At 48.2% G+C, this 27,242-nt stretch overlaps 1 protein-coding gene across 7 annotated transcripts in view; it reads right to left on the reverse strand.

Moving 5' to 3' along the window:
• Window positions 1-27,242, reverse strand: part of LOC139268562 (uncharacterized) — a 612,984-nt gene that overhangs the window by 581,364 nt on the left and 4,378 nt on the right. For 5 of the 7 annotated variants that reach the window (XM_070886893.1, XM_070886889.1, XM_070886890.1 and 2 more), the window contains exon 2: window positions 15,015-15,152. The exons of the other annotated variants lie outside the window; for them this stretch is intronic. In XM_070886893.1, coding sequence (XP_070742994.1) covers window positions 15,015-15,152 — 138 coding nt within the window. The remainder of the gene's footprint in view (window positions 1-15,014; window positions 15,153-27,242) is intronic. 7 annotated transcript variants of the gene reach the window in all.

The following is a 27,242-nucleotide window of genomic DNA, read 5'->3' on the forward strand; positions in this document are numbered from 1 at the left end:
AAGCCAGATGACGGCATCATCATCACGAGATACAGGTTTTATACACGCGTTCGATCGGAGGGCCAGAGCGCAGCAGAATTCATTGCCGACCTGAGACGTCTAGTGGGACCGTGCAAGTTCAGTACGGTGTTGGCAGACATGCTGCGGGATGTCTAATATCGGTATCAGCCACGAGGTGATCCTGCGCAAACTTCTGGCGGTGGAGGAGTTGGATTTAAAAAGAGCCATCCAGATCGCTCAATCATGTATGACGACGGACAGGAGTCTAAAGCAAATAGCGATGAAGAACCAAACCTCGGCAAGTACTGTAAATACGATTGATTCGGCGTTCGGCAGAACGGCACATGGCAGGACCTATCTGGCTGCGTTCGCGAAACCTGTGGCTGCCCAAAGTCCGCCAGCGGGCATGTATCCGACTTCTCTGTGTTGGCGGTGTGAGGGAAAGCATCAGCACCAGCAGTGCCAATTTAAGCAATATAGTTGCAAAGGCTGTCTGAGAGTGGGACATCTCCAGCGCAAGTGTCCGCAGATGAGCAAGCGAACTGCGACACACCACGTGGAGGGAGAGAGTCAGACTAGCGCGGATCAGGATACGCAATCAGAGATGCCAGAGGAGGCAATGTATGGACTGTACTCCTTCATAACCAAGAGTAAAGCAATTTTGATTAATGTGAAGTTTCACGGAATACCGCAATCGATGGAACTGGACACGGGGGCGAGTCAATCGATCATGAACGAGAGGGCATTTTATAAGCTGTGGGATATTAAGACTGTGAGGCCCAGGCTGAGCCCTGTTAATGCCAAGCTGTGCATGTACACCAAAGAACTGATAAAGGTGATTGGTAGTGCACAAATGAATGCGTCATGTAACAGTGCGGTTCACGAGTTGCCTGTGAATTGTTCCAGGCAATGGCCCAACGCTGCTCGGCAGGAGCTGGTTGGAGAAAATCAGATGCGACTGGAACAACAATCGGAGGAAGATACATGTGCCCAAGTATTGAGCAAGTTCCCCTCGCTGTTTGAACCGGGTATCGGCAACTTCATGGGAGCCAAGATGCAGATCTACGTGGACTCAGATGCAAGACCCGTCCATCATAAAGCTCGGGCAGTGCCGCAAATGATGAGGGAGAAGGTTGAAGTTGAACTGGACAGACTCCAGTGTGAAGGGATCATATCACCAGTCGAATTTAATGAATGGAACAGCCCCATTGTTCCTGTGCTGAAAAATGATGGCACAGTCAGAATCTGTAGCGACTACAAGGTTACGATCAACAGGGTTTCGAAACAAGATCAGTACCCGTTACCGAAGCCTGATGACTTGTTTGCTACGCTAGCCAGAGGGAAGTCGTTCACAAAACTGGACTTGATGTCGGCCTATATGACAGGAGTTGGTCGAGATATCGAAGAGACTTACATGCATTAACACATACAAAGGACTGTTTATTTACCACAGGTTCTCTTTCGGAATTCGCTCAGCTGCAGCAATATTGCAGAGGAATATGGAAAGTCCATTGAAGTCTGTTCCCAGAACAGTCGTGTTCCAAGATGACATCCTGATCACCAGTCGTGACTCCAAGGAACATCTGAACAATCAGGAAGAGGTTCTACTGCGTTTGGATAGAGTGGGACTCAGACTGAAACGCTCGAAGAGCTTCTTCATGGCACCGGAGGTGTGGGGCGCATCGCAAGACAGAGCTTTCGAGAAAGCCACCAATCTGCTTTGCTCGGACAAGCTGCTGGTACATTATGACCCATGTAAACGTTTCGTTTTGGCCTTGGAATATGGAATTGTCATATGGAATTGGGTGCGTACGCCAATGAGTCGGAGAAACTGCAACCTGTCGCGTATGCATCCAAAAGTTTGTCTAAAGCGGAAAGAGCCTACAGCATTGTAGAAAAAGAAGCTTTAGCGTGTGTGTACGGTGTTAAAAGATACCTGTTCGGTCTGAGGTTCGAATTAGAGACTGATCACAAGCTGCTCATTTAATTGTTTTCCGAGAGCAAAGGTATCAATACCAACGCTTCATCCCGCATCCAAAAGATGGGCGCTGACATTATCTGCCTATGATTGTGTCATTCGTCACAGACCTGGCACAGAGAATTGTGCCGATGCTTTGAGCCGGTTGTCATTGCCCACACCGGAAGTGGAAATGCCACAACCAGCGGATCTAATGTTAATCATGGATGCTTTTGAGAATGAAGGAACCCCTGTCACACTCAACAAGTTAAGACCTGGACCAGCCAGGACCCAATTTTATTGGTGGTAAAGGGTTGCATCCTCAAAGGGGATTGGTCTGTCATACCTAAGCAAATGTGCGAGGAGGCCAAACCGTACATTCGTCGCAAGGACGAACTGGGTATTCAAGCAGATTGCATATTTTGGGGCAATCACGTTGTAATACCCAAAAAAGGGAGAGAGAAGTTCGTGCGTGAGTTACACAGCACACATCCGGGTATAGTGATGGTGAAGGCCATCGCCAGATCCCATGTATAGTAGCCAGGAATTTTTTTCTGAGCCGGAAGCAAGCGTGCATCAGTGCAACACTTGCATGCAGCTCAGCAAAGCACCAGCGGAATCACCGCTGAGTCTGTGGTTGTGGTCCAGGATCCATGTAGATTTTGCAGGTCCCTTCCTGGGCAAGATGTTTTTAGTCATGGTGGACGCTTATTCGAAGTGGATAGAATGCATAATCATGTCATCCAACACGTCCACAGCAACCATAGAGAATCTCAATGTCATGTTCATGACACACGGTCTGCCTGACATAGTGGTGAGCGACAATGGGTCGTGCTTCACCAGTCAGGAGTTTGTGAAACTTAATGGCATAAAACATTATGGTGGTAAAGGGTTGCATCCTCAAAGGGGATTGAACAGTACTGTTCAAGCCTGCGTCCAACGAGCAAACTGAACGGGCAGTGCAAATTATCAAGCAAAGCATGGAGAATAGTCCGAAGGTCTCTGCAGACCCGCTTGTCCTGCATACTGCTGAGTTACAGGACAAGACCCCACACACTCACAGGGGTCTCGCCTGCTGAACTCATGAAGAGGTCTTAAGATCAAGCTATATCTGGTACACCCGGATTTAAATAATCACATTGAATATAGTAAAAGTCAACAACTGGATGTGTTCAACTGTGGTCAGGGTCCCAAATGGATGGCTGGTACAGTCATGGCCGAGGGCAACAGAGTTTTCGTTATGAAGCTCAAGAATGGGCAAACTTGCAGGAAACACATGGATCAGATGAGGCACACAGACGAGCCAGAAAAGTCGGACGAAGAAACCATCGACAACCAACCGACCTACCAGCAGTCTTCTGAGGACTCAAGGGTCATCAGTGAACCCAGAATTTCCATCAGACCTGTTCAATAAAAATGAACTTGCAACTCCTGACATGGTCACTGCCACTCCCAACAAGTCAGTCATCCAGCCATCAGCCACAACAGACCCCGCACACTCACCCAAGGCTGGAATCGAACTGAGACGGTCAACCTGGGAGCGCAAAGCACTGGACTGTCTCAACCTGTGAAAGACTGTGATAAGATCTCAGAGGGGGGTGTCATCATGTATGTACATTCGGTTTATAGCCACCAGATGGCGTCATTGTTGGAGGCCACTGAGCAGCATGTACATGGTGCTGCTCAGGTATAAAAGGCCAGCCACTTTGAGAGTCAGGCACTTTGGACCTAAATAAAGCAGAGCCAAGTTTGTACCTTGCTTAGTTAAACAGTACTCAGTTTGAACCTTTATTGCATACATAACAAACTACAACCATCTTCCTTTCTGCTAGGTATGACTCCAGCCACTGGAGAGTTTTCCCCCTGATTCCCATTGACTTCAGTTTTACTAGGGCTCCTTGATGCCACACTCTGTCAAATGCTGCCTTAATGTCAAGGGCAGTCACTCTCACCTCGCCTCTGGAATTCAGCTCTTTTGTCCATGTTTAGACCAAGGCTGTAGTGTGGTCAGGAGCAGAATGGTCATGGCGGAACCAATACAGAGCATTGGTGAGAAGGTTATTGGTAAGTGCCACTTGATAGCCCTGTCGACGACACGTTCCATCACTTTGCTGATGACTGAGTAGACTTATGGGGCAGTAATTGGCCAGATTGGATTTGTCCGGCATTTTGTGGACAGGACATAGCTGGGCAGTTTTCCACATTGTCAAGTAGATGCTAGTGTTGTAGCTGTACTGGAACATCTTGGCTCAAGGCGTGGCTAGTTCTGGAGCACGACAGCCAGGATGTTGTCGAGCCACATAGCCTTTGCTGTATCCATTGCACTCAGCCATTTCTTGATATCCTGTGGAGTGAATCAAATTGGCTGAAGACTGGTTTTTGTGATGGTGAGGACCTCAGGAGGAGGCCAATATGGACCATCCACTCAGCACTTTTGGCTGAAGATTGTTGTAAACGTTTCAGCCATGTCTTTTGCACTCACGTGCTGGGCGCTGCCATCATAGAGGATGGGGATATACATGGAGCCATCTCCTCCTGTTAGTTGTTTAATTGTCCACTGCCATTCACGACTGGAGGTAGCAGGACTCCCTTCCGGTATAAAGATTTGTGGTTGTATGCTGCATGCTACACAACCTGGCCATTTAAAGGGGTTAGCCCTTATCATCACCTATCAGGCAAAAAGCTGTGGAGCACAAGGACGAGGAAGAGGGGGAGGAGGAAATGCAACATGAAGTGGAGGAGCAAGAGGAGGAAGGGAGGATACAACGTAGCCAGCCCCTTTCTGCTCGGGTTCTATGTGATCAAATAATTCATGAGCGACACCAGTAACTTCAACCACAACTTCCCATTCGCCAACAGTCCCACACTCCTTACTTTTCCTCTATCACTGACCATCACATCGTCTTCTTTCCAGCAACAAAAAATAAAAGCCACCAGAAAATGAACATTGTAATTCAAATTTATAAATTAAATCATGACATAACACATACAAAATAAACTAATCACCCTGTGAATTCCCTTAGTGTCTCTTCCATGTACCTTTGCCTCTCCTAGAGCTCCTACGAGGTGCTTCCCCAGTGGCTGCAACATGTGTGGTCGAAGGCTGCTGATCTTCAATTGAGGAGACTGCAGATGGCCTTGGAGGGCATTCTTGAGCAGTTCTAGATCGAAAGGCCTGGCTTGATACTGCACCATCTCAGCCTGGCCTGCAGCAGACTGGGCTGGCCAGCTGGCTGACAGGCAACAGCAAGGGCACTGGCGGAGTGGCAGGGGTCGGAGCTTGAATGTGGTCATCCTGGGAGAGGACAGCAGGTTCGTACTCTATGGAGCCACTGCCACACTCCTGGGACATTGTGTCAGCAATCCTAGTAATCTGTTGGAGAACAGATTGAAGGACTGTTGTGATGCCCTGGAAGACCCCTTTGAACAATGGTATCCAAATCCATGATAGCAGCAGTCTGAACTTACATGGCAACAGTCTGAGTATTCCCTGCAGCACTCAGACATTGTGAAATCTGCTTGTGCTGCAAAGAAGCTGAAACATTAGTCATTAGACGCTGCATCCTGCTGGGTTCCACAATTGTGCTGATGGAGGTGATCACCCATGACATATTGGAAAGGATGGGATCTATGCTCTACGCAAAGCACTGTGACAAGTTGGTGCTGGACTCCTCCATGCCTCTGGTCACTGAGCGCAGGCTTTCCAAAGCACCAAGCACTTAGGTGTGTACACCCATCAGCCTTCTTCTGAAGCCTGGCCCATTGAAGTCCTCACCCAACTCCTGTGTAGCAGAAATAGTGTTCGACCTCACCCTCCAACGAGCTGGCTCAGAGTGCAAGATCGACTGATGGTATCTCTTCATCTTCACTATCTTCTTCCTCTTCCTCCACAGCCTGGGCATGTTCCAGTTCTTGGGTATCTGAAATGAAAAAGGGACAAGGGTTGGGTTGTGGTGAGCGGAGAGGAGAAAGTAAGCAGTGCGTGCTTACCCCTCAACAGTCTCTCACTCAGAAGAGGGATGAGGGAGAAGTGGGATGAGAGAAAGATTACATATGCCGATCTCATCAATCACATTAGTGGCTACTGCCTCAACAATGCCCCTTTCCATGATGCCCAGCACAGTCTCCTCCGCGGGGGTTAAAACTTGCAAGCGCACTTATCCGCCTCCAGCTCTTTTCTGCTGCCTGCTGTTATGCGCCACCTTCTCCGACAAGAAAGAGGGATTTGTGTCATGCAATATTTGTTGGAGACTGTCATGGTTGAATAGATGCCAGTGTGTGCGAGCTGTGAGTTGTGGGTATGAGGTTTGCAACAGTGCTAAGTGTGAGAGGGTGAGGTAAAGCATATGAATGTAAGGGTTGAGTCTTGATTGATAAAAATAGTTGGTAGGTGAGTAATGGGGGTGTAGTGAGCTGAGCAGTGGATGAGGCTATTGGTGCAGTTGGTAGGATGTGCCATTTTAATTTAAAGTCACTCACCCTGACAACTCATGCGAGATCATGTATTGCATCAGTGTTCAACAAGCAACACTCCTGGCACTTCACCATTATTCCCACTGCCTCCGAAGCACATGTCTGGAGGGCCTCCTGCCCCCACTGCAGATGCAGGACATTTCATCCTTTCAATCTCTTCCACCAAGGGCTCCATTGCATTGTCTGAAAATCTTGGTGCATGCTCTCTTGCACGTTCAGCCATTGCTCAAAGTATTACAGCTCTCTTACCACTTGTTGCAGCCACAATGCATCACCCCTTTAAGAGGAGCAGACTGCCATTAGGTAGCGCTAGACACTCACAATATCAGGTGATGCGTGCAGCCAATGAACAGTGAGGGTAGTACTGGCAGCACGCAGAAATCATTTAAAAGAGCTGGCAAGACAAATTTAATGTATTGCCTGTAACGTTATGAACGAGCATGGGTTAATCACGCACCGCCATTCCTGTGCCCGTTTTCAAGTCTTATCCAAGTACTATGTCTCCTTTCCATTTTTTTCCTCTAGGAAAACAAATTCAGTTCTGTAAGCTGTTAAAAAGAGGAAAGCTGATTCTATAACCCTGACAAGGACCTCAATTGCGAGACACTAGATGATTCTTACCCTTCCTCATTAAAAAAAAATCCTAGGGACTTAACAACCACACACAAGGATAACCAGGCACCTGGCTCACGGGAAATATCTTACATCAACCAGTCCACATTAAACCAACTGTTATACAAAAGACACTGCAACAACAAAACTAGCATTTATTTAGAATTACTGGGCCCAAATTTGGCCCACTCATTTTTTCGGCACACTCACGTGAGATGCGCCGACTTCCTAGCCTCAAAACAGCGGCAAGATGTTGTCCTCGGATTCTGGCCGCTCTGTTGACTCTCGAGGGGCTTGGCGCAGTGTGGTGATTCCATTGGGCGGCGGAGCTAGGGCCCTGCGCGTGAAAGAGTGCCGGCAACTGTCCGCATGCTCTGCTGGAGCCTCTCAACGAAATCGTCCCAGTCCTCACCAACACAGTACCGTTCCTCTGTGGTACCGGTGGCCATTCTCGTGAGTCGTTGATTCCCATTTCTCGTCGCCAAATGTAGTGTCCTTACACACTACTATAAATTCACACGAGGCACATTCTGCAGACAAGGTCACTCTGTGACCTGAACCTTTATTCACAGCTCCAAGAAGTGATGACCCTGCGTGGGACCTCCCTTTATATACCTGGATGACCAGGTGAGGAGTGTCTCCCACAAGTTCATCCCCTGTGGTCAAGGTGTGCATTTCTTAAGTGTATACAGTGTACAGTGTTGTTATGAAGGTTACAGTTACATGAAGGTTACATACATGACAGGAGGTACTTCTATTTTTTATTTGGATATTTTGAAAAAATTCTGTAAATATGTTTTGTCTCTTTTACTTCTTTTATTTTTGTAGTTTAAGCTTCCATGAATGCTTCTGTTGTATAGTAAATTAAATTTGCGAAGTTTGTCAATGATGTCCTGTCTAGCTGTCTGATCCTATTCACATTCTTTAGTCAAGTCATTAGTACCTACCTGCGCTGATTTCTTAACTCTCCGCAAGTGTTTTCTGTGCAGCCACAAGTGGCCACATACGCTGGCCTAAGTTAGTTTGGAGTAACTATTAGCTGGCCAAAGTGGCCTTAATGGCCAAAACGGGTGTAAGTGGCTGGTAATGCCCCTTTTTGAAAAAACTAAACTAAACAAAAAAAATCCTAACTAACTCACTTACGCTGGCCCAAATTGAATGTGAAAAATGCGGATTTTTAAGATACTCCAGAAAAATCAAGTTGCTCCAAAAAAAACAGAGCAACTCCTGGGCAATTTTGAGTCCATTAACACAAATAAAACATCCCAAAATACTTCACATAGGCGTAGTCAAAAAAAATTGATACCCGACCAAAGATGATGCTATGAGAAGTGACCCAAACAGTTGGTCAATGAGGTGGGTTTTAAAGAAGGGTCTTAAAAGAAAGGGAGGTGAAGAGGCAGAGGGGTTTCCGGGAGGGAATTTCAGAGCACGGGCAGATGAAGTCACAGCTGTCAACGGTGGGGCGAAGGATGGGATAATGCAGAGGCCAAAGTCAAAGAATGGAGAGTTCAGGGTGGGGTTGTAGGGCTGGATGAGGTTGCAGAGATATGGAGAGGCAAGTCCATGAAGGGATATAAACACAAACTATAAATTTGAGGTATTGGAGGACTGGGAACCAATATAAGTGAGGACAGGGTTTGTGCAGGACAGGATAGGGTACAGACATTTAGATGAGTTGATGCTTACAGAATGTGGAGGAGGATGGGAAGACGGCCAGGAGAGCACGGCAATAGCCAAGTTTGGAGGTGACAAGGACATGGACGAGAGCTTTTTAACAGCAGACGAGCCGAGGTCGGGGAAAAAGCGGGTGATGGAATGGATGTGGAAGTAGATAGTCCTTGTGATGGAGAGGATATCATCATAGGCAGTCCCTCGAAATCGAGGAAGACTTTCTTCCACTCAAAGTGACTGTACAGTCCAATACGGGAATTACAGTCTGTCACAGGTGGGACAGACAGTCGTTGAAGGAAAGGTTGGGTGGGGAGTCTGTTTTGCCGCACACTCCTTCCGCTGCCTGCACTCGTTTTCTGCATGCTCTCGCCGACGAGACTCCAGGTGCTCAGCACCCTCCCAAGTGTGTTTCCTTCACTTAGGGTGGTCTTTGTCCAAGGATTCCCAGGTGTCAGTGGGGATGTTGCACTTTATCAAGGAAGCTTTTAGGGTGTTCTTGAAACATTTACTCTGCCCACCTGGGGCTCGCTGGCCATGTAGGAGTTCAGAGTAGAGCGCTTGCTTTGGGAGTCTTGTGTCGGGCATGTGGACAATGTGGCCCACCCAACGGAGCTGGTCGAGTGTGGTCAGTGCTTCGATGCTGGGGAATGTTCACCTAATCGAGAACACCGACGTTGGTGCATCGTTGGTGGTATTTCTCCAGCGATTTGAGATGCCTGCTGTATATGATCCACGTCTCTGAGCCATACAGGAGGACAGGTATCACTACAGCCCTGTAGACCATAAGCTTGGTGCCAGACTGGAGAGCCTGACTCTCGAACACACTCTTCCTCAAGCGACCAAAAGCTGCGATGCCGCACTGGAGGCGGTGTTGGTAATTGTCGTCGATGTCTGCACTTGCTGATAGTTAGGCCCCTGAGGTATGGAAAGTGGCCCACGTTGTCCAAAGCCACACCGTGGATTTTGATGACGAGGGGGCAATGCTGTGTAGCGGGGTCAGGTTGGTGGAGGACCTTTGTCTTACAGATAGAGAGGATAGAGCGCCAGAAGCTCACCTTGGATTTGAAAACCATCATGTGCTACATTATCGTAATCAGTACTCTCGTCAATTTACTGTGCGAAAATTTGTTGTGGGGATAAAGGTTGGACCTCTCTGGTCTGGAAATATTCATGTTTCAGCATTAGTTTGGCCTGAGGGAGAGGAGGGTTCTTAAAAAATAAAGAGCACCAAACCAGCATGTTAGTTAATAAATGTGCCTGGGAGATTTCTATAGGGGGAGAGAGAGAGAGAGAGAGAGAGAGAGAGAGAGAGAGAGAGAGAGAGAGAGAGAGAGAGAGAGAGAGGAGAGAATCAGGCCTGAGTTTCGTGAGGTCCAACCTGTACTATGATATATATTTGCTGAGGCATCAACTGTTCACCAGATTTATTGATGACTTGAATGAAGGAAGAAAGAGTTGCATATTCAAGTTTTCAGCTAATACAAAGTTAGGAGGGACAATAATAGTGCATATGGAAATAGGAAGTTGCAAAGGGATATAGACAGATTAAGTGAGTGGCAAAACTAAATGGATTTCAATGTAGGCAAGTGCGAGGTCATTCACTTTGGTCCCAAGAAAGATAGATGGGAGTATTTTCTAAATAATGAGGAAATAGGAACTGTAGAGGAGCAAAGATTTGAGTCCAGTACATAATTAAAAGCTAATAGACATGTACAAAACAATCAAAAAGGCTACTGGAATGTTGGCCTTTATTGCAAGGAGGTTGGAAAGCAACGGGGAGGAACTTATGCTTCAGTTGTATGGAGCCTTGGTTAGACCCCATCTGGAGTTCCATGTTCAGTTTTGGGCACCACACCTCAAAGGATATAGTGGCCTTGAAAGGGGTGCATCACAGATTCAGCAGAATGATACTGAAGTTTAGATGTTTAAATTATGAAGGACAATAGAAGATTGAGGGGTGATCTAATCGGGGTATTTAAAATGTTAAAAGGATTTGATAAAGATACATTAATGATTTAGATGAAGGAATTGAGTGTAATATCTCCAAGTTTGCAGATGACACTAAACTGGGTGGTGGTGTGAGCTGTGAGGAGGATGCCAAGAGGCTGCAGGGTGATTTGGACAGGTTAGGTGAATGGGCAAATACATGGTAGATGCAATATAATGTGGATAAATGTGAGGTTATCCACTTTGGTGGTAAAAACACGAAGGAAGAATATTATCTGAATGGTGGCAGATTAGGAAAAGGGGAGAAGCAACGAGACCTGGGTGTCATGGTTCATCAGTCATTGAAAGTTGGCATGCAGGTACAGCAGGCGGTGAAGGCAAATGGCACGTTGGCCTTCATAGCTAGGGGATTTGAGTATAGGAGCAGGGAGGTCTTACTGCAATTGTACAGGGCCTTGGTGAGGCCTCACCTGGAGTATTGTGTTCAGTTTTGGAGTGCAGCGAAGGTTCACCAGACTTATTCCAGGGATGGCTGGACTGACATATGAGGAGAGACTGGATCAACTGGGCCTTTATACACTGGGGTTTAGAAGGATGAGGGGATCTCATAGAAACGTATAAGATTCTGACGGGACGGGACAGGTTAGATGCGGGAAGAATGTTCCTGATGTTGGGGGAGTCCAGAACTAGGGGACACAGTCTTAGGATAAGGGATAGGCCATTTAGGACTGAGATGAGGAGGAACTTCTTCACTCAGAGTTGTTAATTTGTGGAATTCAACAGAGAGTCGTTGATGCCAGTTCATTGGATATATTCAAGAGGGAGTTAGATATGGCCCTTACGGCTAAAGGGATCAATGGAGAGAAAGCGGGAAAGGGGTAACTGAGGTGAATGATCATATTGAATGGTGGTGCAGGCTCGAAGGGCCAAATGGCCTACTCCTGCACCTAATTTCTATGTTTCTATGTGAGGAGAAACTATTTCCTCTGGCAGAGGAATCAAGAACAAGGGGACATAATCTTAAAATTCAAACTAGGCCATTCAGGAGCAAAATCAGGAAGCACTTTTTCCACACAAAGGGTAGTAGAAATCTGGAACTGTCCCCCAAAAGGCTGTGGATGCTAGGACAATTGGAGCTTTCAAGACAGAGATAGACAGATTTTGTTAGATAACACTATCAAGGGATATGGAGCAAAGGCGGATAAATATTGAGGTACAGATCAGCCATGATCTAATTGACGACAAAGATTGGGGTGGTCTTGGACTTGGCTTGGAGACGAAGGTTAAACAGCTTCCCACTGGTTCTGTAGTTTAGTTCCACTCCAGCGGGGAGCTTGTCGGCTGTGAGGTGGAGCATGGCAGCGAGGAAGATCGAGAAGAGGGTTGGGGCGATGACGCAGCCCTGTTTGACCCTGGTCCGGATGTGGATTGGGTCTGTAATGGATCCGTTGGTAAGGATCACGGCCTGCATGTCGTCGTGGAGCAGGCGGAGGATGATGATGAACTTTTGGGGGTATCCGAAATGGAGGACGACGCTCCATCGACCCTCGCGGTTGATGATGTCAAAGGCCTTTGTAAGGTCAAAGGCGGCCATGTATAAGGGCTAGTGCTGTTCTCTGCATTTTTTCTGTAGCTGTCGCGCTGTAAAAATCATGTCCATTGTGCCCAGACGGGGTCGAAATCCGCACTGTGACTCCGGGAGGATCTCCTCGGCCACAGGGAGAAGACGGTTGAGGACTCCTCTCGGACTTTCCCAGTGGTTGATAACAGGGAGATTCCTCTGTAGTTGCCGCAGTCGGACTTGTCCCCTTTTTTAAAGATGGTCATGTTCACTGCATCTCAGATCTCACGGCGTACTCTCCTCCCTCCAGATGAGATGAGGTCGACAGGGCTGCATTAATACCCGTCCTCCTGTATAGCTCAGAAATATGGACCATGCACTGTAGACACCTCAAATCGCTGGAGAAATACCACCAACGATGTCTGCGCAAGATCCTACAAATCCCCTAGGAGGACAGACACACCAACATTAGCGTCCTCGACCAGGCCAACATCCCCAGCATTGAAGCACTGACCACATTTGATCAGCTCCGCTGGGCAGGCCGCATAGTTTGCATGCCAGACAAGAGATTTCCAAAGCAAGCGCGCTACTCAGAACTCCTTCACGGCAAACGTGGGAAGCGGAAACGTTACAAGGACACCCTCAAAGCCTCCCTGATAAAGTGCGACATCCCCACCAACACCTGGGAGACCCTGGCCAAAGACCGCCCTAAGTGGAGGAAGCGCATCAGAGAGGGCGCTGAGCACCTCGAGTCTCATCGCCAAGAGCGTGTAGAAATCAAGCGCAGGCAGCGGAAAGAGCGTGCGGCAAACCAGCCCCACCCACCCCTTCCCTCAACGACTATCTGCCCCACCTGTGACAGAGACTGTGGTTCCAGTGTTGGACTGTACAGCCACCTAAGGACTCATGTTAAGAGTGGAAGTAAGTCTTCCTCGATTCAGAAGGACTCCCTATGATGATGATGATTATCGAATTGAATGGCAGAGCAGGCTCGAGGGGCTTAATGGCCTACTTTTATTCCCATGTTCCCTTTGCCTCACTGGCTCAACTAGCTGGTCCTCATCATCACCTGCTACATCAGCAATTCTCTCACTAATCCTGTTGTTGGATAGTTGGATAAAACCTAGCCAGTCAGAAACTTACCTTCCAAATACTGTCAGTGCTATTTTAAAATCGCTGCTGGCAATACACCAATTGTATGAGATTTTCTATTTCTTGCTAATTGGTAATGAGACAGCATAAAATATTTAAGCAATTGGACAGGAATAGCACTGCGTTCTCGATTACGTAATCTGCTCTCAGTTGAAAAAGCTAATCATCATTTGAAAAAAATCTCATGGTTTAACTTTGAGGGCAGGATGTTTGGTGACCAAGTGGCAGTTTAATTTGCTTGGTTTTAGGCTAACCTGAACAAAAACTTCAGCAGAAACATCACACTGCAGTCAACGATTTTTTAAATCAGAACAGTAAACGTGAATCTCACCTCCAAGAAAAAATGATTGCATTTCCTATTTTTCTTCTGCCCAGCTCTACTTGTTCTATCCCCAAGTTCAACATCCTCAACTTTACACTTCAAAAAAAATGCTCCATTCATTCAGAATGATCAAACACCAAAAATTATGCTCATATCAGTTATATGGTGCATACGAGTCAGGGGATTTGAAGAACGAAACCCATAAGGCACAAGAATCCTGATCCAGAGGTTCGGCCCTTCTGCTAGCTAGCCCACTCACTTCAATCCAGACATTTGAGAGTGTGTCTTTTAGGGTTTTTTCCAGACAGTCCCAGGGTTTCCACCTGAAGCAGCTTGGATAGGTCCATCAGCTAATGAGAGCATGTTGGATCTCATTTTTGGGCTTAATGCTTGACCCAAGAGTGAGCAGCCAACAGTAATCAATTGTTGTGACATGGCACATCTAAGTTCTCTGCCTCTGTAGCACATGCACACCAGAGTCCTCCTCAAGTGGCCACCCACCCGCTTAGCTTGTTGTGCCCCCAGTTTGAGAATCTCTGCACTAAGGAATACTGAATTTCATATTAAAATTTGGAACCTTTTGAAATATAAACAAGGATTGGACTTCCTAACCAAGTTATATTGAATATATACACAAAGAACAATTCTGCAACAAACGTGGTCAATCATTGACAGAAAAGTCTGGAAGTGAGCAGTAAGCATCTGATGGCCTCTGGAAAATTCTTGCTGGCACTCAGGGAAGTGTGGGAAAACTGGTTCCAAGAGGATCTTGCAGGAGGGAATGAGGGGCAGAAGGCAAGTCTGGGGCAGGGGAAGCCTAAACTTTCTTTGCGAGGCCCCAAGAACTACTGTTCCATTTAGCCTCAGGCTGGAAAGTAAAAAATCTTACCTTCATCGTCCTGACAGGAAAGCTGCAGCAGCTTCCACACTCAGGCCAGAGTTTAAAATTGCAGATGGGGGCCAATTATGTCATCAGGCCGCAGTCTCAAAAAAATACTTAATTAGCTTTGGGTGGGCTGCTTCGTCAACTGTCCATAAGCCTGCACAGAAAATCGTGGTTGGTGGGATCCAGGCAGCTCGAGGTACCTGGTCCACCCAGTTGCTGCTAAGCGAGTATGGTTAAAATCAGTACCTATCTTTTCAGTATCAGTAAGAATCGTAAAGGATATAAATAAATTAAAAACACATGAAGAAAAAAGTCATAGTAATTTCAAGCAGATCACCGCTAAACATGTAATGGTTTTCACATATAGGAGATATGCGCTAAAGGCACTTGAAAAGTCATTAAGTTTATTTGACACATTTAAAGTTCTTACCTATTGTACGATGCTGACAGAAATCTCCATAATATCCAGGAGGGCAAATACAAAAGAATCCAAGACTATTAAGTGGATATAAAGTACATGTGCCATAGTTCAAACAAGGTGAGACGTCACAGTCAATGTCTTTAATTACTAAAATAAAATAAAAGTAAATATTAGAATATCTATGCCCATATATAAAGTTGTTCTCCCGTGGCATATGTTACACTGTTTTATAAAACCATAGATGTTATGCTATGTAACACACAATGTATTATCAGGGCCAATGATTTAAAGTGACGAAGTAAGTTAAATTTGTTTATTATTACTACATGATATTCTGTAATTGTTATTGATATTTGCAGGATCGAATTCTGTGATCATGTCTATTTTTCCATGAAAATTGTAAATCAAGTGGCCTTGATTATTATATGGTTCCTGAAATTTGTGCAAAATGTTATCTCCCATCATATTTAAAGCTCAGGATACACAGCAACATGGTAGGCAAGATTAATCAGGTTGGAGATAGGTACCTGGTGTTCAGTATCATTGTCGGGGGATAAGAAGGTCATGGTGTACAGTAGCAGTGCATGAGAAATGGCTTCAGTAACACTGCACGAGGGGCTTTTAACACCACCGGGCATAGATAAATTAGAAAGACTGGCTTTTATATAACGCCTGTCGCAAACTCAGGAAATGAAGCACTTTTTGAAGTGTAATCATCCAGTGTAATGTAGGAAACACAGCTGCCAAGTTGAGCATAGTAAGATGATAACGACCAGATAACCTGTTTCAGTGATGTTGGTTGAGGTATATTGGCCAATATTGGATTGAAAATGTATCTCCCATACTTTGGACCCAAATTTGGCCCTCCCGTTTTTCGGCACACTCACGCAAGATGCGCCGACATCATTCGATCCAAACGGCACCAAAAAGATGTCCCAGGATTCTGGCCCCTCTGCTTGGCGCGGCGTGAAGAATCCATTGGGGGGGGCGGAGCTAGGGCCCTGCGCCTAAGAGTGCCGGCAGCTGTCCGCATGCGCAGTAGAGCATTGTGATGATGCGTGCCTGCAGCGTGGGATCCAACGCATCCTGCCCATATCCTGGGCCGAGTGGCCTGTCGCACAGGCCGGCCGCTGCCTTCCCACACTGAGGGCTACAAGAAACAGGTTGGTGCGGGGAGACTTTTGATCTGCGGGGGGGAGGAGAGTTTTGATCCGGGGGCGGGGGGGAGGGGGAGGAGAGAGGAGAGAGGAGAGATTTGATGGGGGGGGGGGAAATGGAAGGAGGAGAGTTTTGAGGGGGGGGGGGAATGGAAGGAGGAGAGGAGAGTTTTGACGGGGGGGGGGGCTGCTGATAACTTTGTAGCCAGTAATTTTAATGAGCTTACTCAAGACTTTCCTTAACCCTGTTGATGAAAATACTTTCCTACGAGCAGGAGGTACTTCTATTTTTTATTTGGATATTTTGAAAAAATTATGTATATATGTTTTGTCTCTTTACTTCTTTTATTTTTGTAGTTTAAGCTTCCATGAATGCTTCGGTTGTATAGTAAATTAACTTTGCGAAGTTTGTCAGGTCCTGTATAGCTGTTTGATTCTATTCACATTCTTTAGTCAAGTCATTAAGTACCTACCTGCGCTGATTTCTTAACTCTCTGCAAGGGTTTCCTGTGCGGCCACATATGCTGGCCTAAGTTAGTTTGGAGCAACAATTAGCTGTCCAAACTGGCTTAAATGGCCAAAATAGGTGTAGGTGGCTGGCAACGCCCCCTTTTGAAAAAAAAACGAAACAAAAAAAAATCCTAACTAACTCACAAATTAAATGTGCAAATGGGGATTTTTAAGATACTTCAGAAAAATCAAGTTGCTCCAAAAAAAATGGAGCAACTCCTGGGCAAATTTGGGCCCTTTGAGGGCACAGAACAGTAAAGACTCTTTCCAAAATTACAAGATAGCACCGTAAAAAGGAAATTATCCATCACACAGCCAAATATTAGCCACCTTTCAACAAACAACAGCCTGCCCTTGTATAGTGCCTTTAACATAGCAAAATGTCCCAAGACACTTCACAGAAGCATTATCAAATAAAATTGGACACCGAACAACATAAGAAGATATTAAAACTGATAACCAAAACCTTGATTAAAGAGGTAGGTTTTAGGGAGAATCTTAAAGGAAGAGAGAGAGAGAGAGAGAGAGAGAGAGAGAGAGGTAGAGAGCCGGAGTGCTTTAGGGAGGAAATTCCAGGGCTTAGGGCCTAGGCAGCTGAAGGATAAGAATTTTAAAATTGAGGAGTTGCTGGACCGGGAGCCAATATAGGTCAGCAAGCATTGGGGTGATGTGTGAACAGAACTTGGTGCGAGTTTTGGATGAGCTCAAGTTTATGTAGGGTGGTAGATGAGAAGTAATTGGAATCGTCAAGTCGAGAGGTATGAATGAGGACTTCAGCAGCAGATGAATTGAGGCAGGGGTGGAAAAGGGTGATGTTACGGAGGTGGAAGTAGGCAGAGCGGATATGTAGTTGGAAGCTCATCTTGGGAGTCAAATATGACACCAAGGTTGGGAGTTTGAAACTCGCATCCAACCACAAACCTCCACCATTGAACTCTGCAGATACACACTCCCACCACTAGACTGCACCTCATGCCTGTACCCATACAGCACCAAGCATGGGCCTTACACTAAACATCCGTAAGACCAAGGTCCTCCACCAACCTGACCCCGCCACACAGCACTACCCCCCCAGTCATTAAGATCCACGGCTTGGCCCTGGACAACATGGACCACTTTCCATACCTCGGGAGCCTATTATCAGCAAGGGCAGACATCGACTACGAGGTTCAACACCGCCTCCAGTATGCCAGCGCAGCCTTCGGCCGCCTGAGGAAAAGAGTGTTTGAAGATCAGGCCCTGAAATCTGCCACCGAGCTCATGGTCTATAGTGATATCCGCCCTCCTGTATGGCTCAGAGACGTGGACCATATACAGTAGACACCTCAAATCGCTGGAGAAATACCACCAACGATGTCTCCACAAGATCCTGCAAATCCCCTGGGAGGACAGACGCAGCACCGTTAGCATCCTTGATCAGGCCAACATCCCCAGCATCGAAGCAATGACCACACTCAACCAGCTCCGTTGGGCGGGCCACATTGTTTGCATGCCTGACAAGACTCCCAAAGCAAGCACTCTACTCGGAACTCTTACACGGCAAGCGAGCCCCAGATGGGCAGAGGAAACGTTTCAAGGACACTCTCAAAGCCTCCTTGATCAATGCAACATCCCCATCGACACCTGGAAGTCCCTGGCCAAAGACCGCCCAAAGTGGAGGAAGTGAATCCGGGAGGGCGCTGAGCACCTCGCGTTTCGTCACCAAGAGCATGCAGAAAACAAACGCAGGCAGCGGAAGGAGCATGCAGCAAACTAGTTCCACCAACGACTGTCTGTCCCATCTGTGATTCCCGTATTGGACTGTACAGTCACCCGAGAACTCACTTTTAGAGTGGAATCAAGTCTTCCTCGATTTCAAGGGACTGCCTATGATGATGATGGATTACTCATATGACCCAACAGCTACAACATGCACATAACCTTCCTTCTGGATAACATTTGATGCAGCTACTCACCAATTCTTTGTCCATTATTCCAGTTTAACCATTTTCCATGTTTAAATGAGTGACTGAATTTGCATTTATATAGCACCTTTCACAACCTCAGAATGTCCCAAAGCGCTTTACACCAAGGAAGTACTTTTGAAGTGTAGCCACTGTTATAATTTAGAAAACATAGAAGCCAATTCCGGCATGGCAACGCCACAGAGACAGCAATGAGATGGTGACCAGATAACCTGTTTAAATGATATTGCGGGATTATAGGTTGGCCAGGACACCAGGGAGAACTTTCGCTCATCTACATAAATGGTGCAATGCTATCCTTTACATCCACCTCACAGGGCAGACAGGGTCTTGGTTTAACGTCTCATCCAAAAGACGGCACCTCCGACAGCACAGTGTGCCCCAAGTACTGCACTGGAGTGTCAACCTAGATTGTGTGCTCATGTCTCTGAACACAAGAACATAAGAAATAGGAGCAGGACTCGGGCTCCGCCATTTCATAAGATCTTGGCTGATCTGATCAAGGACTCAGTTCCACTTCCCTGCTTGCTCCCCATAATCCTTTATTCCCTGATCGCTCAAAAATCTGTCTATCTCCACCTTAAATATATTCAATGACCTAGCCTCCACAGCTCACTGGGACAGTGAATTCCAGAGATTTACAACCCCCCGAGAGAAGAAATTCCTCCTCATCTCAGATTTAAATCCCCTTATTCTGAGACTATGCCCCCTAGTTTTAGATTCCCCCATGAATGGAAATATACTCTCTGCATCCATCTTGTCCAGCCCCCTCATTATCTTACATGTTTCGAGAAGATCACCTCTCATTCTTCGCCCAACCTACTCAATCTATTTTCATAAGTCAACCCCCTCATCTCCAGAATCAACCTAGTGAATCTTCTCTGAACAGCCTCCTTCCTTAAATATAGAGTCCAAAACTGCACACAGTATTCCAAGTGTGGCCTCACCAAAATACCCTATACAGTTGTAGCAGGACTTCTCTGCTTTTATACTCTATTCCCCCTTGCAATAAAGGCCAACATACAATTTTCCTTCTCGATTACTCGCTGTGCTGTACCGGCATATAACCTTTTGTGTTTCATGCACAAAGACCCCCAGTTCCATGTGAACTGAAGCACTTTGCAATTTTTCTCATTTAAATTATAATCTGCTTTTCTATTTTTTCTGCCAAAGTGGATAACCTCACATTTTCCTACATTATATTCCATCTGCCAAATTTTTGCCCATTCACTTAGCCTTTGCAGATTTTGTGTCCTCCTCACAATTTGCTTTCCAACCCATCTTTGTATCATCAGCAAACTTGGTTACATTACACTCGGTCCCTTCATCCAAGTCATTAATATAGATTGTAAATAGTTGAGGCCACAGCAACGATCCCTGGGGCACCCCACTAGTGACTGTTTGACAACCAGAAAATGACCCGTTTATCCCGAGTCTGTTTTCTGTTAGTTTGTCAATCCTTATTCCATGCTAATATATTGCCTCCAACCCAGTGAACTTTTATCTTGTGCAGTAACCTCGTATGTGGCACCTTATCAAATGCCTTCTGGAAATCCAAATACACCATATTCACTGGTTCCCCTTATCCATCCTGCTTATTACATCCTTGAAGAACTCCAGCAAATTTGTCAAACTTGATTTCCCCTTCATAAAACCATGCTGACTCTACTTGATTGAATTATGCTTTTCCAAACGTCCAGCTACTGCTTCCTTAATAATGGACTTCAGCATTTTCCCAACGTCAGATGTTAGATACATAGAAAATAGGTGCAGGGGTAGGCCATTCGGCCCTTCGAGCCTGCACCGCCATTCACTATGATCATGGCTGATCATGCAATTTCAGTACTCCATTTAGGTTAACCTGTCTATAGTTTCCTGCTTTCTGTCTGCCTCCATTTTAAAAAAAAAGATAGGGGCATTACATTTGCGGTATTCCAATCCGCTGGGACTGCCCCAGAATCCAGGGAATTTTGGTAGATTACAACCAATACATCCACTATCTCTGCAGCCACTTCTTTAAGGACCCTAGGATGCAAGTTGTCTGGTTTTAATCGCATTATTTTACAGAGTACAACTTCTTTAGTGATAGTGGTTGTATTAAGTTCCTCCCTCCCTATAGGCCCTTGATTATCAATTATTGGGATGCGTTTAGTGTCTTCTACCATGAAGACCGATACAAAATATTTGTTCAAAGTCTCTGCCATTTCCCTGTTCCCCATTATTAATTCCCCAGTCTCATCCTCTGGTGGACCAACATTTACTTTAGCCACTCTTTTCCTTTTTATGTACCTGGAGAAACTCTTACTATCTGTTTTTATATTCCGTGCTAGTTTACTTTCATAATCTATCTTCCCTCTCTATTATTACTTTAGTCGTTCTTTGCTGGCTTTTAAAAGTTTACCAATCCTCTGGCCTCCCACTAGTCTTAGCCACATCATATGCCCTTGTTTGCAATTTGAAACCATCGCTTATTTCCTTAGTTAGCCACGGATGGTTATCCCTTCTCTTACAGCCTTTCCTTTTCATTGGGATATATTTTTGTTGATTCTGGGGATGAGGGGGTTGACTTATGAGGAAGTTGAATAGGTTGGGCCGCTACTCATTGGAATTCAGAAGATCTAAGATAGCCTGCTCCCTGGTTGGTTCCACAACGTACTGTTCAAGGCAACTATCCCGGATACACTCCATGAACTCTTCCTCAAGGCTACCCTGGCCAATTTGCCATGTCCAATCAATGTGAAGATTAAAAACTCCCATGATTATTGCCGTTCTTTTTTTACAAGGCTCCATTATTTCTTGATTTATACTCCGTCCAACAGTGTAGCTACTGTCAGGGGGCCTATAGGCTACACCCACCAGCGACTTTTTTCCCCTTCATGGGCTCAATTTTAGCCCAGCCCGTTTTTCGGTACACTTACCGGAGTTGCGCCGCTTTTCGCCGCTCAGAAGTGCCCCTAAATATTTCTGCCCCACTTTGGCCGCTGCCCGGCCTCTTCCCCGTGGTCAGGCAGCGTGGCCAGTTGAGTCGGGGGTGGAGCCAGCGTCCCGCGCCGAAAACTGCCGGGACGTCTGCACATGCGCAGTGGAGTCCGGTTGATGTCCACGCAGCGGAGTCGCGCTGAAAGTTGGCAATTGGCCATTTTTAAAGAGCTACGTAACTGCTTGTGTTTTGGTGCCAGGAGTGCTGTGTAATGAAATTAACAGCTGAATTCAAGAAGCAGTGCTCTGTTTGTTAATATCAGTGTTGCATGCCTGCAAAAGTGCAAGAGTGCTGTATTTCTGAAAATCACTGCTGCATGCAAAATAAGGACTGTGTGTTTGGAAAAATCAGTGTCCAAGAGCATTGGAAAAGTGCTGTGTCTCAGAGCAGCTGCAGCAATGCAGCAACGTGCACCAAGAACGAAGAATTTCTTGCATGATGAAGTGGAGAAACTAGTTAATGTCATTGAGAACAGATAGCAGGAGCTGGATACCAGCAGATGTCACACAAAAATGCCACCCAAAGAAACGAAGAAACGCTGGAACCAAGTTGCAGTAGATTTCTGCACATTGGTGAACACCAAGAGATCTGGAAGCCAGTGTAAAAAGAAATGGCAGGACCTTGGTCAAGTATTTAGTGTAATATTTTCATTTTTTCAATGCAATTGCAATTGTAAATGTGACCAGCTGTATATGTCCCACCCAGCAGAAAGACACCCTCTCTAAAAAGTTGTATTTTCATCTATGTAGAAGAAATTGTCTCACAACAAAAGGGAAAGAAATCACACAGGAGGAGGCCAGCCAAATCTGCACCTACTGACATCCTTGAAAGAGAGGGTCACTGCTTTGATGGGTCCTGCCTGGAGAAAAACAATCAGTACTGCACAAGCTGGGCCCACAGAGGGAGAGGGCAAGTCCTGGAAATTCATCGTGGCCCTTCAAATCAACCTGCTGCCTGGCCTGCTATGTGTGAAGCTACTCATGCCACCCATCCTGCCCCCTCCTCTGCTGCTAATCATTTGACTGTTCGGTTATGTTTTGCAGAACCGGATGCCAATCCTGAAGATGATTCAGACGCGGACGCAGACGAGCCTGAGCACGAGAACATCTTCCAAGCCAACCCTCCAGACCAACATGGGGGTGAGGGGGAGGGGATGGAGATGGATGAAGGCGACATTGTTCTACTGAATCTTGAGGAGGTCACGTTAACGGAGTTGGCGTTGGCAGCCCCTTCCATGACTAGTGGTTTGAGTTCTGGTGTGACATTCCTTGGTTTCAGCCAGTCCATGATTAGTGGTTTGAGTTTTGGTGCGACATTCCATGGTTTCCCACCGTCCGAGGTTGCGGGTCCTTTTGGTGGTGGGATGCAGCATGGAACACCCAGGGCCCCACCGTCCGAGCCTGCGTCTCCCCCTGGGGTGCCGCGAGGCAGACCGAGGATGAGGGGGAAGGAGAAATCGACCACGCTCTCCTGAGATGCAGAATGCAACAGATGTGGTTCAGATCATGGCATTGAGTAGGGAGAGCACTGGTCTTACCCGATCACTCCTGGACACCATCAGTGGGGTGAGTAGTGAGATAGCAGGACTGTCGGGAAAAGTAACAGTAATGGCACGGGAAATGGGAACGAGGTCCGCGAACATCAGTGAGGGCATAGTGTCCATCAGGGAGGGAATGTCAGCGATAGTGGAAAGGATGCACTGGCAATGACACAGGCCATCAGAGAGGGAATGCTTCAGTCCCCTGAGACACTGTCAGGGTGCATGAGGGAGGGCATGTGAGAGTTAGCTACAGCAATAAGGGAACACACCCAGACCATGCGCCCATTGACAGAATCAACTGCCACTCCCACTGCAATCCCCACACCAGCCTCTGAAGAGACCCAAGACGAGCCCTCCACAATACCACCTGACCACACATCCCGCCGCCCCCTCCCCCCACCCTCCCATCAAGAAGTGCGCATTACAAGAGATGTTAGAAGGAATAAGCTTGGTACCAAGCCCAAAAACACTGCGCCACCGCGGCAGGCGGTGTTAGACTAAGGGGGATGAGAGATGGGTGCAGCTTTTCTTTTCTGCTGTTGTTGTTGATGTTACTGTTGTAACTGTTTCAAATTGAAAGTTTTTTGTAAGATATGTAAATTTACAACTTTATAAGTGATCTTAAAGTTTAAGTGATCTTAAAGAATCATATTAAAGTAAAGTTTGATACAAGAATAATTTTATGACACTAAAGTTAAGTAAACTTTTGAATAAAATAGATTTTATTTTAAAACTGAATCATGTTCCATGAACACAACACAACATTTAGGAACAGCTCCAAAAAATAAACATGTCCATGTGGAATAGTTGTCGCTGAGCCCTCGGGCATCAGTAAAGCATTCACGGATGAGCTGCTGGCGCAAGGCTCGAGCCTCCTCCAACGTTATGCTCCGGCCTCAGGCACTTGCATGGTTTCCTCATCCTAGTCATCATCCTCCTCCTGCTCGTCACCTACATTTTACAAATCATCATCATCAGCCACTCTTACCGCAGGTGGGTCTTCTTCCACTATCAGCTGCTTCTGCCTCATGATGGCCAAGTTATGCCATCATGAAGCATAACAGTGAACTGACCAACAAACACAGGGGAGTATTGCAAGTAGCTTCCGGAATGGTCCAGGCATCGGAAACTCTGTTTCAAGATGCCAATGGTCCTCTCTACGATGCTGTACTGATGGCCAGTTTCCGTCCGGGTTACGCGTAGGGGTGTCATGAGCCAGGTGGCGAGGCCGTACCCTTTGTCTCCCAGTAGCCAGCTCTGCCCTTCTGGCTGCTGCTCAAACATGTCAGATATAACCCTGTCGCATAGGATGAACGCATCAAGGGTGCGACCAGGGTATTTTGCATCGACTGACATGATGCGATACATGTCGTCACACACGAGCTGCACATTCACAGAGTGGAAGCCTTTTCAATTCCTGAACAGCTCGGCATCCTCGATGAGGTGCTCACAAGGCGATGTGGATACAATCAATGCAGCCCTGAACCTTTCAAAAGCCAGCAATCCTTGAGAACTCCACAGCCCTGTCATTGATTGCTTGGGCGGTCATTGGGAACTTGGTCATTCCTCCACGCATACAGTGCAGCCATGACCTAGCGAATGCAGACATGTATTGCCATGACCTAGCGAATGCAGACATGTATTGTATGTTGAGAGATGGCGCACACGTCTCCAGTTGTAGCTTGAGACGACCCCGAGGCATAGAAGGAAAGTGCAGCTGTAATCTTCACTTCAACTGACAAAGTAGTCCACCTGCCGCTTCTCGGCTGTAGGTCTGGTCTCAGCAACTCAGATCTCACGGACAGCTCCTCTGTGAAAACGCAGCCTTCTGACATAATCTGCATCACTCAGGTCCACGTACGAACGCCAGACTCGAAATTGCCGAGATGGGTAAGGCCTCCTGCCCAATAGCCTACGGGCTCTGATGTGAAAAGCTCTAATCAATTGTCGCCGACGTAGCACAATGATGCAGAACGCCCGTAAAAGATATGGCATTGACAATATTGCCCCCATACTTAAAGTTAAACTTTCAAAAGGTCAAAACAGCAAGAAAGCAGGGAGCACTGTCTCCTCCCATCTCCCACACATACACCCCCCACCCCCGCCCTCCCTCACACCCACTCCCCTCCCTCCCCTCTCACCCCCCTCCCGCATCCTCCCCTCTCCCTCAAACCCCCTCCTTCACCCCTCTCCTCCCCTCCCTCTCTCTCATCCCCCCCGTCTCTCACCCCCCTCCCCTCTCTCATCCCCCTTCCCTCACACCCCCTTCACTCTCTCACACGCCTCCCCGCTCTCCCACCCACTACCCTCTCTCATCCCCTCCCTTAACCCCCACACTCGCCCTCCCTCCCCTCTCTTAACCCCCCCACTCCCTCCCCTCTCTCAACCCCCCCCCACTCCCAACTCCCCCCACTCCCTCCCCTCTCTTAACCCCCCCAATCCCTCCCCTCTCTCAACCCCCCCCACTCCCTCCCCTCTCTCAACCCCCCCCACTCCCTCCCCTCTCTCAACCCCCCCACTCCCTCCCCTCTCTCAACCCCCCCCACTCCCTCCCCTCTCTCAACCGCCCCCACTCTCTCCCCTCTCTCAACACCCCCCCCACTCCCACCCCTCCCTCAACCCCCCCCACTCCCTCCCCTTTCCTACACTCACCACTCGCCTCATCCCCCTCTCCTCCCTCACTCCCCTCTCACCCTCCCCTTTCTTCCCTCCCACACCCCTCAAACCCCCACCCCTCTCTTCTCTCACCGCCAACCCCTCCCTTCTCTCACCCTCACCCCCACTCCCCTCCCCTCCATCACTCCACGCCCACACCCACCTCCCCTCACAACCACCCCACAACCCCTTCCCCTCTCACCTCTGCCCCACCCCATCCCCTCCCCCCTCTCTCATCCCCCCCCACTCACTCACCACTCCCTCATCCCCCTCTCCTCTCTTATCCCCTTCCCCTCTCACCCTCCCCCACTCGCCCTCCCCTCTCTGCCCCCACTCCCCCTCCCCCTCCCTCCCTCTCCTCCTAATCTCCCTCATCCCCTCTCCTCCTCCTCCCCTCTCCCATTCCTCTTTCACACCCCTCCCCTCTTTCACCCCCGTCCACGCCCCTCTTTCACCCCCTCCACTCCTCCCTCCCTCCCCTCCCTCAACCCACAACCCCACTCCCCTCGCTCCCCCCACCCCCCTCCCTCACCCCCTTCCCTCTCTTCTCCCTCCTCTCCCTGCCCCACCCCCTCCCCCTTCCCCCACCCTGCACTCAACCCCCTCCCCTCTCACCCCTCACCCCACTCTCTCAACCCACCTCCCCTCCCTCACCCCCACGCCTTCCCTCACTCCCCACTCTCACCCCCACCCTCCCCACTCTGATTCCTCCCTCCCCACTCTCATCCCGCCCTCCCCACTCTCACCACCCCCTCTCTCACCCCCCCTCCCCTCCCCTCTCTCACCCCCCCCCACTCCCTCCCCTCTCTCACCCCCCCCCACTCCCTCCCCTCTCTCACCCCCCCCACTCCCTCCCCTCTCTCACCCCCCCCCCACTCCCTCCCCTCTCTCACCCCCCCCACTCCCTCCCCTCTCTCACCCCCCCCACTCCCTCCCCTCTCTCACCCCCCCCACTCCCTCCCCTCTCTCACCCCCCCCCACTCCCTCCCCTCTCTCACCCCCCCCCACACCCTCCCCTCTCTCACCCCCCCCACACCTCTCTCCCCCCCCACCCTCCCCTCTCACCCCCCCCCCACTCCCCTCTCACCCCCCCCACTCCCTCCCCTCTCACCCCCCCCCACTCCCTCCACCCTCTCACCCCCCCACTCCCTCCCCTCTCTCACCCCCCCACTCCCTCCCCTCTCTCACCCCCCCACTCCCTCCCCTCTCTCACCCCCCCACTCCCTCCCCTCTCTCACCCCCCCCACTCTCTCACCCCCCCCACTCCCTCCCCTCTCTCACCCCCCCCACTCCCTCCCCTCTCTCACCCCCCCCACTCCCTCCCCTCTCTCACCCCCCCCCCACTCCCTCCCCTCTCTCACCCCCCCCCACTCCCTCCCCTCTCTCACCCCCCCCCCACTCCCTCCCCTCTCTCACCCCCCCCCCACTCCC

This window comes from Pristiophorus japonicus, chromosome 8, assembly GCF_044704955.1.
Source record: "Pristiophorus japonicus isolate sPriJap1 chromosome 8, sPriJap1.hap1, whole genome shotgun sequence".
Classification (NCBI taxonomy): domain Eukaryota; kingdom Metazoa; phylum Chordata; class Chondrichthyes; family Pristiophoridae; genus Pristiophorus; species Pristiophorus japonicus.